The sequence below is a fragment of the Heptranchias perlo genome, chromosome 29 (genome assembly GCF_035084215.1).
Source record: "Heptranchias perlo isolate sHepPer1 chromosome 29, sHepPer1.hap1, whole genome shotgun sequence".
NCBI lineage: Eukaryota > Metazoa > Chordata > Chondrichthyes > Hexanchiformes > Hexanchidae > Heptranchias > Heptranchias perlo.
The window spans coordinates 26,550,256-26,565,341 of NC_090353.1; the positions used below are offsets into that span (position 1 = coordinate 26,550,256).

At 42.0% G+C, this 15,086-nt stretch overlaps 1 protein-coding gene across 2 annotated transcripts in view; it reads left to right on the top strand.

Annotated features, from left to right (window-relative positions):
* midn (midnolin) overlaps window positions 1-4,053 on the top strand; it is a 29,388-nt gene extending 25,335 nt beyond the window's left edge. For both annotated transcript variants that reach the window (XM_067968346.1, XM_067968347.1), the window contains one exon: window positions 910-4,053. In XM_067968346.1, coding sequence (XP_067824447.1) covers window positions 910-1,172 — 263 coding nt within the window. In that variant the 3' untranslated portion in view covers window positions 1,173-4,053. The remainder of the gene's footprint in view (window positions 1-909) is intronic.
* Window positions 4,054-15,086: the final 11,033 nt, after the last annotated feature.

The window sequence follows — 15,086 nt, forward strand, 5'->3', positions numbered from 1 at the left end:
GGAAATGGCCATTAGTGTGTTTATGGATCCTTCGTCTTCACATCTCCACACAAACTAAAAGCAGGTCAAGTACAGTTGAGACAATGGGGTCCAAGATGGTTGGTTCTTTGAATTTCCATTAGCTTATGTATTCTGTCAAAGAAAGATCTATAGGTGCCATAGGGATAACCTTTACCTCTCTGTTCCCATGGTAATGAATGAATGCACGAGCACTGATGTTTAATCAATACAATTCCCATGAGTTTCTAATGCAGGGTTGATCTGCTCTAATGTACTAGCATTATTAATTCCATTCAGTGGGGTGTAGCTGGAGCTTTGAAAGGACTTGGTCTGCAGTGACTAATGCAACCTCATTTACAGACTAGCTTTTTAACCATTTCCAGGCTAGTTAGGCCCAAAATATCCACTGGGATTAAAGACCAATATTGGAAACACAACCCAATAAATAAAGAATTGAAGGCAACAGCCAGCAGATTCATGAACTCACAAAGGTTCTGCACTGTGAACTACTAACCAAAATATAAAAACCAATCCGATTTTTGTAATGGTCCAGGATATACAGTTGATGTGATAATGATTTAAAAATCAAGTACAGCAACTTTGTCCTCTAGAACTTTATTGTAGGTAATAGTGGTATCCAAGCCGATATAGGTATTAGTCAGTGTCGGGGCTGATCCACTTTACAACAATTAAGATTGAAACATGTTAAGTGTTGTATCCAAACCAAACCACCCTCCATTTACTAGACCAACCATATGGGGAAAAAAACCAGTCTCAATCGATTTGAATATAATGGAACTCACTGGTATGGTGAGATGTTCCCATTCATTTGTATACAGTGAGAGGACATCCATTTTATCAATGTGTGAAAATGTGAATTTTTCTAACCTTCCTTTCCTTTCATTGTAGGTGATCGACTGCGACAGACTGAAAACCGTGCTACCCGCTGCAAAGTGGAGCGTCTGCAGCTCTTGATGCAGCAGAAGAGGATGCGCAGGAAGGCCAGGCGAGATGCCAGAGCACCATACCAGTGGCTGCCCAACCGCAAGTCCAGCCGGACAAATAGCAACAGCAGCATATCTAGTGACGGCAGCCTAGACTTGGACTTTGAGGACTCTGTGTGGAAGCCTGAAGTCAAAGCTGATATGAAGTCTGAATTTGTCGTGGCATAGACCTACCTAGCGAGGGGGGTAAAAGTAGGACTTCACTTTTGATTTCAGCGACCAAATGTACTCTGAGCAAGCTTCCAGAGGTTGCAGATGGAGTATATGAAAGATGAGGGGAGAGAGAGAAAGCAAGCAAGGTCTCCTGAAGTCAGGACTGTACATCTGAAAAACTTTTAATTCCCACAAAAAAAAAGAATGCTGTCTGTAGTTCAAGATGGAAAGAAGTCACATGATTAAGTGGATCTAACAAACAGCAGTTGACATGTCTACAGTAACAACAAATGGCTGCCTTACAAAATGGTCGATCGTGACGGAGATTGGAGAAGACTTGGCGTGTCCGGACATGAGCATGCCTTTCCTCTTGGTGATAAAAGCTGCACAATGAAGCTGCTTGTTGCCATGGTTGCACTGTTCTTCAGGAGAGCTGCAATTGCATAAAGTCTCCTTTGCTTCATTAAAGGGCAATGGGGGGTACTACACTTTTATCGGACGAGAAGAAAATGAAGTCTTTTTAAAAAAAAAAAAAATACTGTATGTAGCATTGTTCACCGACACTCTCAAAGCATTCAGTTACTGAAATTTTGCACAATTTTTAACAGCGTGACAACAGGTAGCTTTCATTCAAGCAAGTTTGTCCAATGGTGACTGCATGTGTCCATGGCGACAAGCGTCTGTCAGCCCTGGTGAAGCTCTAGATTGTGGAGACAAGAATAGTGGTTTTTGCTCTGCATCATATGATGCCCAGTGTCGAATGGGAAAGGTTTAAATTGTTGGCACAAGTAGAACTGTTCTGGGGAAAGTGTGACATTAAATTCAGTCATTTTTACCCTACTGTTTTAGTGGGGGGGGGGGGTGGGGGGGGCGGAAATCTATACATGGTAAGGCCAAATTAACGCCTTTTTTGTAATTTGTCCTACACAACTGAGCCAGATAATTTAGAGGTACACTTGTGGTACAGTACTAGCTAGTGTAGACTGTAGATATGTTGCAAAAGATCCGTCATTCAAGTTATCTCTATTATTGCATTTTGCATACCACATCTTGGCTTACCTTAGACGGAAGCCATGTTGGTTCTGTTTCCAGTGCAGTCCAGGCATGGGCATTGAACTAGGCCTGGGAGCGAAGGTAATTCTTATAATGCAGACTTTGAGGTTGGCACAAAACTTCCTACTTGTTTGTTCTACACTATATAAGTGTTAACTATTTAGTCCGATGGTACAATTTTTAATTTTCCAAGGATATAGGCAGAGTTTCCCCACCAAAAATTTTTAAAAATGACATTTAGATTTTGGTGTGTGTGGGTGGGTGGAGGCTGGGTGGGGGTTAATCAACATTTGCTGCATAAACCTGTATACTCTTTATAAATTCAGTACTTAAAGATATTGGTTGGTGTCACCGAACAACTCGATATCCTCAAACTGCGAGGGTTAGCTTAGTGATCCTTAGTGGAGCCCAGTTTGAAATGAATTTTAAATATGTGGCAATTGCTAAACACAGTGCAAAATGCAGAGTGTGTGGGGTGTGTTTCTAAAAGTTTTGAAAGAATTGGTTCAATGCTTATCTGGCAATGTAACCACAACTGCAACGTAATCAGTATATGAGGTACCCAAGGTCCTACCATTGCAATACTGTGATGTTACAATATTACACAACCCAATCTCTTCCTCACCAGTGTCAGTAACACAAGTGCCTTTTTGTTCCCAAGTCTATTTCTGTGTCCTTGGCCTATCAGCTGGGAGAATTCCCCCCTCCTCTTCCACCTGTGCTCTTACTTAGTCTATGGAAAGGCCAGCACTGCCTCCCCCCAACTTATTTTTTTTCCCTGTGTCTTCCTATTGTTGCTGCATTCCCTGTCTTTGTCGTAGAATTGAAACCTGTTTATGCTCGCTACTGTACAAAAAAATGTCAGAACACTCTCTTCTCCAAGCTAACTCCGTTCTTTCATCCAGATGTCATGGGCTGTGCCTCCATTAACCTGTGCAACTAAGATCCTACAAGGCCATTGTAGTGTGCCAAGGTGTGCCATCTGGACCCCTGTCATGTCCTGTACCGTTGTGATTAGGCACACGTTGTAACGTCCCACTTCTGTTTGTGATCTTCCTGCTCGTATTACTGTAGGTTTTTTATATATATACATATATATATTTAACTGACTTTGTACTGTGTGCTATCCGTTGTGCCCCTATCCTGGTTTTAAAAGAAAAACGTAAAGAAGCATTAATTCACCAATTTGTTGGTGGGAATTAAATGTATGAACACCTCATTTAAATATTCTGTATTCTTGTAGCCAATTAAAAGAAAAATGCAATGTTCTAGCTAGGCTGGTGTAGCACAAATGTGACTGTATTAATTTATAAACCAAAATGGTGACTGTGAACTAGGTATTTATTTGTGCATTTGAAAGTTTGGGGAAAAAGACGTCACAGCTTGAACACGGCCAGGGTTGATGCAATCTCCTCCATGGAATCTGTACCAGTTTCCATTATTCTAAGCAATACATTTCATTGTGACTTGGAACGGGCCTTGTAGTTGGGGGAATTTGGGGAGGGCTGGTTAAATGTAACCAAACTCTTATTGTCACTTGGGATTTTGCATTTACCTCTGCCCTTACACACTTGGCAAGACAAGAGGGTTGACGCACTGTCATCCTAAGCATTGGAATGAAGCAGAAAACAGTAAATTATAATGTATTGGTATGTAGATAAACTTACATGCATGTATCATTAGGACTTGACAATGGTTTGTGGGACATACAGTAATTGGTTGTTATGTGGTAATCTGAACATGTACAAACTTGTATTAGGTTTTTGTATAGCATTGGAAAAAAAAGCGACTCCGCAGGTATAAATAATAATAATAAAAGACCAAATGTTGGTGATAAACAATGTCTTGTTCCTTGTTTTGTGTATTTTTTTTATTGCACATTCTTTGTTCTCCATTTTTTTCCTCTGCCCGAAGACCCACACCACCACGTGGCCATCCAAATAGCCTTTCTTCATTATAAGCCGAAATAGCATAGGAAGATTATTGCATTGTGTAGTGCATCAAAGCCCAGCCTAATCTCCTCAGCTGATATTTATACATACATACTTTCCAATAAGAGTCATTGGATGGCAAACAGAAAGGAGAATCCTGGCTATGTGTTTTTTGCCCTGTAGTGGCTGAGACCGGATAACATGAGCACAAACGTGGGATCTTCCTGGTCTATATGGCTCAGTTTCACACGAAGTGAGGAGCACTTTCCATTCCACAAAATTCCCTGACAATTTAAGCTTTGATTTATCTCCGCCTCCGTTTACTTGACAATTAGACTTTGTGATCTCAAACACTTAACAAAAGGAACGCCAGGCTAACCTTTGACAAAACCATTGATCTCAAGAATGCAGAATCATTACACCTCACAGGCTTAACCTGGCACACACCTACACCTTAGTAGTGGAAATGGACTGGGCACCAGAAAATGGGGCAAACCAGATTGAGCCAAGAGTTTGCTCTGTGTTTTGGTCCAATTATTTAACACTAGCAGGACCATGGGCAGATGTTCAACCTGACATCTCCACATCAAGCAGGATGTGTCTAGGGACACATCCTGGGAATTCTGCTCATGTAAAGAAACACCTCAGTGGAATTCATTCCCCAGAGCTTGCCTGAAGTAAAGGAATTGATCGCCTTATGCTGCTAGACTTATGGCTCCCATTGGAACTGAAGATCTTTCAGTGTCGGCTTCTCTTTAGCCCGGGAAGGGCCTGGGGGCACAATCTGGTACTAGAAGGGCCTTGGGGCAGGCTAGGTGCTGCTTTACCTAGCAGGCAGATCGATGGGCACCTCTGATACTGGCCACCTGCCCCCAAACATGCTAATAATCCCGTTCCTGCAATTTGGAATGGGGTCGGGAGCCTTCAACTTGGATGGCTACGCATCACGCTCCACCTCACAAAGTGGGCCATTGGAATTTTGTTCCCTTTGCATCAAGCAGGCATCTGTCTCACACCATATGCCGTACTTTGCTAGAGACGCAAAACAATCTTAAGAAAACAGAACTCCAGTTGTTGTACTGGGGCCAAAAATTTACAAGCAGTTACAACTGGCCTCTCATTGATCAGTTTATAAGTAGCGACAATAATTTCAATTTGCCTATTTGGACTTTAAAGGTGCAGGACACGTTAGTGGCCAACTATCACAACTATGCTCCAGACCCCAGATTACTCGAGCAATGAATGCTATGACTGATCTTACAGTCACAATCCTTGGAAAGTAACGATTGAAAGCTAAACAGTTTAGTAAGATCTAAATTGATGCTACCTACATTACTATATCTATGTTACTTTATTAATGCATAATGTCTATAATAGGTGTGTTAAAAAAAATTGTGTTTATGCATCACCTTTCATGTCCTTTACAGCCAATGAAATACTTTTGAAGTATAATCACTCTTGCTTTGTCGGAGCCGGGAGGCAGAAGTACTACTTACCTGGAAGCCAGCGGACAACCCATGGCTGCCTGATCTTCCCCTACTGGCAGTCGCTCCGTGCCCACTTCCTTCCTGGACTGGCAACATTTAAATGAGGCCCACGAGTTAAAATACATGGCGTATTACCCACTGAGCCATTGGGAGCTACCAAACTTCAGTCTTCCTTTGCTGCCTTTTTCTGCCACTTCCCCATCCGAAGGCGTTGATACTTTGTTAGAATATGGTTCCAAGGATGCTGGCACTCTCCAGTACTTGTTCATGTGGACAATCTTAATGTGCAAGCCAGGTGAGTGTCAGCAGATGTTTGATCAGAGCTGAGCCAGATTTTGACCTGACCTGACATCCATATGTATGCACTGCCAATATGGGTTGCTGGACAGGCAATAGGAATGGGAACCTTCCCTCGCCCAGAGTTGCTGAGTATCCAATTGTGCTGCCACCATCCCAGCTGAAATCAACACACGAGTGATCAAATCTACTCATTGGCTTAACCAGCTGAACCATTTTGTGGTCTCTAAGCCTGAGTCTTGTAATGAGGAGACCCTCGGGATACAAACATAAACACCTCCAAGTCACACACCATCCTGACTTGGACATATATCGTTGTTCCTTCACCGTCGCTGGGTCAAAATCCTGGAACCCCCTACCTAACAGCACTGTGAAATTACCTTCACCACGTGGACCGCAGTGGTTCAAGAAGAAGGTCCACCACCTTCTCAAGGGCAAATAGGGATGGGCAATAAATGCTGGCCTTGCTAGTGATGCCCATATCCCAAGAATGAATAAAAAAAGGAATAACAATGGTAGAAGAGATTAATTGAATGTAGCTGCGTTGGGATATTTTCTAGATTCAGAAAAAAAATTGACTGAAATGGAAGTGGAACCAATAGTATTTACTCACTTCTCCCGTCTGCCTCTAAGTAATGGGCTAATTTTTTGATAGCCTTGTGATCATTTCTTTCCGTGCCAATTACTAAATTTTGCAATTAAAAACCAAAACTGACAAATGCTTATGTAACAGCTGTCATGGAGCTCCTTGCCAGATAAATCCCTTCACACCAGACATTCTCAGCTATGTTTCTGATTACCAACTGCAAACTTCAAGGATCAATGTCACGGTGAATTCCAGAGTATCTATGCAGAGGCAAATGCCTCACAAATGTGCTACTTGCCACGCCATTAAACATCGACTGTAGAAAGCGGCTAACAGGTTATGCAATTTTCCCTAATGATTTGAGAGCTTCACATATTTAAAGTCAATTTAGAAGAATGGAGAAGCAGTTTACATCATTAAACATGAAGATCTGAAATGGCTTGAATATTGAGACAAAGGGGATGATTTTCAATTCCAACCTAAACCTTTTTTTTGTGGTTGGGCCTCATTTCTGACAATTTGGTGGGTTGCCAAAGTGAAAGGCAGCTCACTGATATGGAGGTCGGAAATCCAACGGGATAGCTGATTTTGAAGGGCCTACAGACAGCAGCACCATAAAGAGGAAGGGTGCAAATATTGGGAGTGAAAGGAACCGCCATTTTTGAGCAGCAGGCAAAATTGTTGCAGCAACTAAAGCAGTAAGGAGATTAAATATGGAAGCCTTTTAAGGATCAAAACCCACAAGCAACTGCAGTAAAAATGAGTGCCAAACATGCTTCTAGCATTCCCTGACTGTAGCTAAGTATTCCTTTAATGGATGCTCACAATGGCCATGGTCGTCTCCCAACTTCTACCACCTATGTTTGGTGGGTGGGAGCAGGAACTGGTGGTATTCCAGCGGGCAGAGACGAAAATGGCATCAGGGTTGTAACTGCACCATTTGACCCTGATTCACATATACTGATGAGGCTCCGACTTGTCAACACATCCTTGCACCCCCAAATGCCCATTTTATACGGGCGGATAGATGACTGAGTGCTATACGAGCATAAACATTAGGAAACTGCGTGGACACTAAATGATGTAATTGGTGAAACAGAAACAGAAAATGCTGTAAACACTAAGCAAGTCAGGCAACGTCTGTGAAGAGAACAAACGAGTTGACGTTTCAACCTTGGACCTTTCGTTAGAACTCAAAACTGGTAATTGCTGCCTGATTTTGATATAAACCGCAAACTGATAGGTCCTTCAGGCACCAGTACAAAACCTGACAAGATAATTGAATGGGGCACTAAATGGGAGGTCATTTGACATAACAGATTTCACTCCATTTTTCTGATCGGTTATGTCCAAACTTAATGAATGAGTCACGTTGGTTATTACTATTCATCAGCCTGTTAGAGCAGTGGTTTTCAAACTTTTCTGTGTAGGGACCTCCTGCAAATATTGACACACTCTTGGTTATCCTTACAAATATTGACATACTATAGAGGCCCTCTTGCTAATATTGACATACTCTTGAGGACCTCTGTCCCAACGTCTGAAAGACTGTCAGGTCCCAAAAAGAAAACCAGTGTTATCATTGCAGAAAACAGTTTTTATTAATACTAGCCGATCTCCTGTGACATGGCTGATGAATAATCTGGTGTGTGGAGCACTGTTGTGATACTTAGATCCTAATGCCTCTTTCCTTTTAAGGCCATTGCTCAAGGATTTTACATGGCAAAATGGTCTAAATAGGTAAATCCAGGTAATTGTAGCTGATTGTAAACCCCTGAAGTCAATTAAAAGACAGATGTACCTGCTTGGAAATTCCAGACTCCAGGTCAGAAGAATCGAACATGAAATGACTAACTTTTTTTGAAGAATCTGTGATGAAATATGACAGATTAAGATTAGAATCACCTCTCTTTCAAATTGATGGTAAACTGAGGTGATCAACTGCACAGGTTTTCAAGCTGTAAGAAGTTAGAATGCCACTCCACTGCCATAGCGACATTGGATGCCAGGGATGAGTGGGCATTGCTATGGGTCAAATCACAGAAAATATGTTGGCTGAGGTATTTCTGTCATGTGAATGTCTTTTCAATTTGCCTGTCCATATATGGGCAGACATATTAAAATGTCACCCGTCACTTCTTGGTTGGGGATACAGCAGACTGCATCGTGTCTCATTTTCCACTCCAATGGCCACAGTTCCGCATATAAACTGGCAGAGGGAGGGCGTCAGATCATGATCTCTTTGTTGTTTTTTTGTGTATCTTACTTTCTAAGTTAGGGTGACCAGATGTCATAGTTTGACCAGTTTATATCTTGACTGGTGTGTCCCCCAGTCCTGATCAGTTATTAAGTGACCTCCTAACATTTGATTGAGAGAGCTGTTTTTGGAAAGGCATCGTCATTAAAAGGTCATCAAACACAATCAGTCTTGGCTGGTTTTTCAGTTCAAAAGCCTGGTCACCTTGTTCTAAATAATGTAACCCTGAACTGAGCCAAAATACAAGTCTCAACAGTGTCCGTCATTCTGCACTAACACATTAAACACAAAATCCCGAAGAGTCCCATGAGGATAGAGATAGATGTAAACCTTCTCCAAATGATCACACACTATTAGTAAATCAATAAGTCACGCGGTAGTATAGGCTAAAGGACTTTGGTGACATTTTTACGTGACTGGTATTTTACATCCTCCCCCATATATTTCATGTGTGACCTATACTTGTGGATTAATTTAGTATGAAACCAGAATTGAAATATGCTCTCTGAAACATTTTGACTCACTATATTTTTCCTTCACAGATTTTATAGTACTTGTACCTTACTTAACAGTAAAGTGGTTCTTACACTGGGCCAACATAATCCTATTAATGGGTGCTGGAGGTGGAGATTTTGGTGAGAGGGGGGGATGTTATCTAATTGGTAAAATCAGCTGAATACCTAATATTTGTTGGTAACTTTCTTGGCTTTTTTTAAAAAGTCAAGTGCAGGGGCTCCTGGTAATTTACAGAAACATGGGGACATCCCCTCAGTCCTCTCAGCCCTCACCTATTTCATTTAATTTGTTTGCCTTGACTTCTTTACTCCTTATCAGAGTTACGGTTTAAGTTATGTAACTGAAGAGTAGTTCCAGTATAAAGTTGAACCTATATCCTGTGAACACCTTGGACCCGAAATGCCTCAACCCCTCACTCCCTCCGCCACTGAAAATCCGATGGGAGCGGGACTTCCGGCCACCAGTCTGCTCCTGCTTTGACCCAGTCTCAAATTACAGGGATAGAGTCATTTGCATAAAGGGGACAGGCACCTGTGCCATTTACAGTGGTCCCTGGGTCTCTGCCTGGTGCTGAGCCAAGTATTTGGGAGCAGCAAAGATTTAGATTTTTTTTTAAAATACAGTGGATGGAGGGAACCACTTCTGCTGGATATATAAACTGGTAGAATTCCCAAATCCCCTTCCAACAGGTGCTTTGAATGAATTTCATAAACTTTTCTTGCTTTATTTTAAACTGAAGATTGTCTTTTTTTCTAATATCTCCTTATGTGGCTCGGTGTCAATTTTTTTTTGATAACGCTCCTGTGAAGCACCTTGGGACGTTTTACTACGTTAAAGGCACTATATAAACGTAAGTTACTGTTGTTGTTGGATCACCCCAGCAGTTGTGGAAGTGAATAGTACAAAGTTGTTGTTGTTTAAACTAAATTCTGGCAGCCTTGATTCCACCTGATAGTCCTATCTAACTGCTGTGAAAATTCAGGTGGACAATTGAGAGTGTGGACAATGGGAGTGTGGATATTTTTTAAGTACATTACAGCATGGTGAATAGAATCGTACAGCTGTGATGTGTGTAGCATATTTTATCGTCAGTCCACTGGTGAAAAAAAACCTCATATTTCACACAGCCCTGTATCATATCCTCTCTTTTAATACACTTAAAAAAATAGTAATTCGCCAGTTGGGAAGCACTTTGGCACATCTTGAGAATGTGAAAAGCAATATATAAATACAAGTTCTTTCTTTAGTATCATAACAATAGCTGTTTTATTAAATTGTAAACAATTTTACAACACCAAGTTCCTCAGGTGAACGATGTGAAATCTGAGGAAGGGGGAAGCCTCCGAAAGCTTGTGAATTTAAAATAAAATTGCTGGACTATAACTTGGTGTTGTAAAATTGTTTACAATTGTCAACCCCAGTCCATCACCGGCATCTCCACATCATGTTTTATTAAACACAGTGAAGTACATGATCTATAAGATAAATCCCAGATAAAGCTAAGTAATAGGACCAGAGGTGATGAATATATTTTAGTTAAAATAAATTGAGATCAGGTGCTAGAGGAACTTCTTCAAAAGCAAATAATGTGCCAGGCAGAGTAGTAGAGTTGCAGACTATAGGGCATTCAAAGGACAGTTGGACGGTAGGCTGGGAGAGTTGGAACACCATTGGGATGAGGTTCGGTGAGCTGGATGGCCTTTTCTTGTCCTTGACTTTTCTTCTGATCTTCCTTTAATCCCATCATACAGGTTTGTTTTTCACAACATGGTGCTAAAATTTAAGGCAGATGGATTAACAAGCTTGAGATTTATGAGTCACGGCTGCACATAGACGTCAAAAGAATTACACAGGACTGATGTAACCCACGGCAGCGATGTGATAAGAATAATCGCTTTGAATTTAAAGAAGTCCAGACATCCCTGTGAACTGGAAGGGCAGTTCTTCTTGCTTATTATTGTGGATAAAGTCTGCTTGCCATTAGAGCTGGCTGTGTCAGATACTGAAGGGAGCTTGTGTGGCTTTTTAGAATGCCGCCATTTTACCTTATTCTTTAAGGTAGAAATTTGTTGTGGGCAGTAACGCTAAACGTGCGGTATTGTATCGGCCGCCTGTTATACGTCCTGTTTGATATTCAGTTCTACTGAAGTAAATGGGACTGAATATCTAGCGGGGAGTATAGCGGGCGGTCAAAGCGATACCGCATGTTTAGCACTACCGCCCAAGACCAATTTCTATCCCATTAGGTTTGTCCGACCAGCTCAGTTAGGAGACCCACTGTTTAAAACCAGACAGATGTTTGGCTCCATCCTCGGGTGGTTCAGAGTTACCTGATCTCTGTAGGGGCAGTGATGCAAACGGCCTCAGGGAAAAATCTGCCAGACTTTCCATTCCTGATCACTCTCCAGTAACTCCTTCCGGATGTTAGCGCTGGTGTGGGGGTATCAGGTGAGAATTGGGCTTGGCTGTGATCCCACCATCAGGGGTGGACTGGCCACATGAGAAATGGGAGATTTCTCAGGAGATTCCGTCAATGGGTCCATAAAGCTGTATTACCGGTGCCCCCTTTTTCTCTGAGAATCCCAAACCACTCCCCTTTCAGGGAAACTAATCTGCCCTTGTCCACCGCCATTGTTGCATAGTCTACTGACACTCAAACATGACATTCTGAATTGACTTCCTCTCATTTTGGGTGGTATTGGGCTGGGCAGGATCAGAAAATATGGTGGGGACCAATAATAAGAAAGAAAAGAGAGACTTGCATTTATATAGCGCCTTTCATTACCTCAGGATGTCCCAAAGTGCTTTACAGCCAATGAAGCACTTTTGAAGTGTGGTCACTGTTGTAATGGAGGAATACTGGATCCTTTCCAAATTTCTGTCGAAACGGCTGGTAGATTCATTCGCCCAGATGCATTGGACGCACTTAAGTGAAATGCTAATGATGAATTGATGTCAAATAATCACATGATCTATCATTAGCATCTCATTTTGGACAGATATTAGGAATGCCTAACATCAGATGGTCACTGTTGCTAAACACAGCTGCAAAGGCAGAAGGCCGTTTAAAGGCCACAGCAGGAATGTCATACCTCCCAGGGAATGGAACCCTGGCTGATTTCCCCCTCCCTAAACCAGGGCACTTAAGCTGTATGTATCCCCCCTCCATTGTTCCAGCTGAGTTTTTGCACTGAACCTGGGACCTTGCTGGTCTATGTGCTTCAGCTACTCACTGGATAAACTCATTGAGCCGTCAAGGAGGACAATTTTAGTCAATCTATCAGCAGCATTTCCTGGATTGCAACTCACCAGTATCTGCCTTTGTGTGGACCCACAGCTCTTACAGGTGTATTTGTACTGGCAACTAAAATGTGAAGCAGCCCATTTTCCTACTGCGTCAATCTCTTTGATATGAGGTATTCTGGAATATAAGCAGATAAGAAGGGATGATATAGGATTCCAAAATTGGAAGGGGTAGAAGAATGAAGATAAAAGTTCAATAATCATTGAAAAGCAATTGTAAGGGCTTTCCCAATTGCTCAGTGGGTAAATGCCATCACCAGGTATGGTACTGAGAGACACAGACCAGAAATGTCCCAGGTTCAATCTTTGGTCTGCAATACATCAGCTAATATTGTTCAGGATGGTGGTTGTTACACTATAATTGGAAGGGGGGAAATCAGACGCAGTTCCCACTTCTGATTATTATCTAATGTCTCCCTCTGGAAAGTGTGTGTGCATTGACTAGTAATGGCCGGTTCAGGCTTATTTGTCCTGTGGTAAGATAGCCTGTTGACATTGTCTAGGCTAGCGCATGAAGAATGGACTACTTGGATGAAGTATTGGAACATGCCCAGTGCCTATGGAACTGTATCTCAGCACAGGTCTCTGCCTTATGGAAGGAAAACAGGAAAAAGTTGCAGTGGAACATGTACAGTGTAACACAATTTTATTCCGTTTTTCAATACAGGAAAAAAATCAAGGTTACGTTCCAACACCTTTGTTATATTTAAAGCAAGAGAACGTTATGACCTAATTTATAGCTTTACAGTGTGCACGCTCTTGCCAATGAAAGTTTTGTATAATTGTACAGTTGAAGCACCAAAAGAACTGCTGTTCCTCCTAACTAGGTCACCTGGAAAGTGAGGCAGTGTGATGATCTTGGCAGCTTTCTTTCACAGGAAGAGATTGTTGGACAAAGTAGTAAAGGAGTACACCCTTGATGGTTTGGCAGATATAGACAAGGAGTCAATGAAACATACAAACTGGAAAAGTTCTTGGTCCTGTCTCCAGTCCATGCTGAATTAGATGACCTCAGCCAATGTGGTGGTAGGGGCACTAAAATTGGCTGTTGAGCCCTTGGGTTAGGGAAGGGGGAAAAGATACCATTCACCACTGCCACTCCACCAATCCCTGTTTGACGGCTGCATGCATGTATGTCAGGTACCCTCACAGTTGAATAACCCGACAACATACATTGTCAAGGCTCTGACATGGATAATGATCTCTTGACCAAGGAGGTTCCGGAGGGTGAGCGATGCTCACAGGACCCTACTGGGGCAAAAGGTTAATGCCTGGGAGAGAGGAGGAAGGGGAGGGAAGAAAATTGGTGAGAAAAACAATAATTAAGGAGATAGTAATACACAACACGAAACACAGCATCAGACATTATATGGTAGCAGAGTCACTGTTATGATTCTATCACCAACCAAATGTGAGTTAAGTACAGAAATGTGCATTTATTCACCTTTTTCTCCCCCACCCCACCTTCTGGAGGCAGTAATTTGAATTAGGGAATGGTAATGATAACCCTTGGATACAAGTGGCCAATCTTCACATGTGAGCTGGACTGTTAGTGCTAGCATTTTTTTTGATCATGAAGATCAAACCAAACAGACGAGACCTCAGACTCAAACTTTCCAGCTGGGTTGGTGGATAATGATCAAAAGCGGGGACTCTTGGCTGATTTCTCCCATCCCTAAAACCAAACCCAATTGTACTACCCTCACTAGCAGCCCGGCAAAGAACAGATAATTCAGACCAGAGATCAAACCTGGGGCCCTCCCAGTTTGGATGACTTAGTACTACACTGGGTGGTGTACTTACCTTCTGAGCCATTGTGGGAGTCATATATGAGTTTCATTTCAAATGGCAGCTCTCCTGCTACCCTGCAGCAGTTACAAATTTAACACACTACAGTTGCATCTTCCCAGGCACTTGTAAACTCTTCCCATTCCTCACTCCCAGACAATATAGGCTCACTATTGCACTTGCCACTGCCATTAGAGAAAAGAGGTGGTCCAGAGGCACTGTACAAATATAGTTTGCAACGTTTCTAGCTTATTTACACAAGGAAAATGAAACAATTGCTGTGCCAATCATATCTTGCTCTATAAATCTCTTATTTTTAGCTTAGTTTAAACAAAAATAAAATAAGAATGTCTAAACCATGCTGGAAGATTTCCTCTGGTATCTATATGTTAGTGATGTCATAAACGTAATCACAAGGATTCATGTGTTCTTTATTTCAAGCAAAGCCATGTTTACGATGTTACTAACACTTACTGGCCAGTGGAAATCTTCTCCCATTGCAAAAGTTGTCATTGCATCAGATAGAGGGTCTTGTGCAAGAGCAACTTGCCACAGCAGCCAATATAGCACCTCCGCAGCTAAATCTGAAACCAGCTCTTCCAAGAACCAAGGCTTCCTAAGAATTGCCTGATAGGACACTGCCTCTGTCATAAATCTGTGAACCCCACTGATGCAAATGAGATATTCAGCTGTTATCTGACATTTCACAAC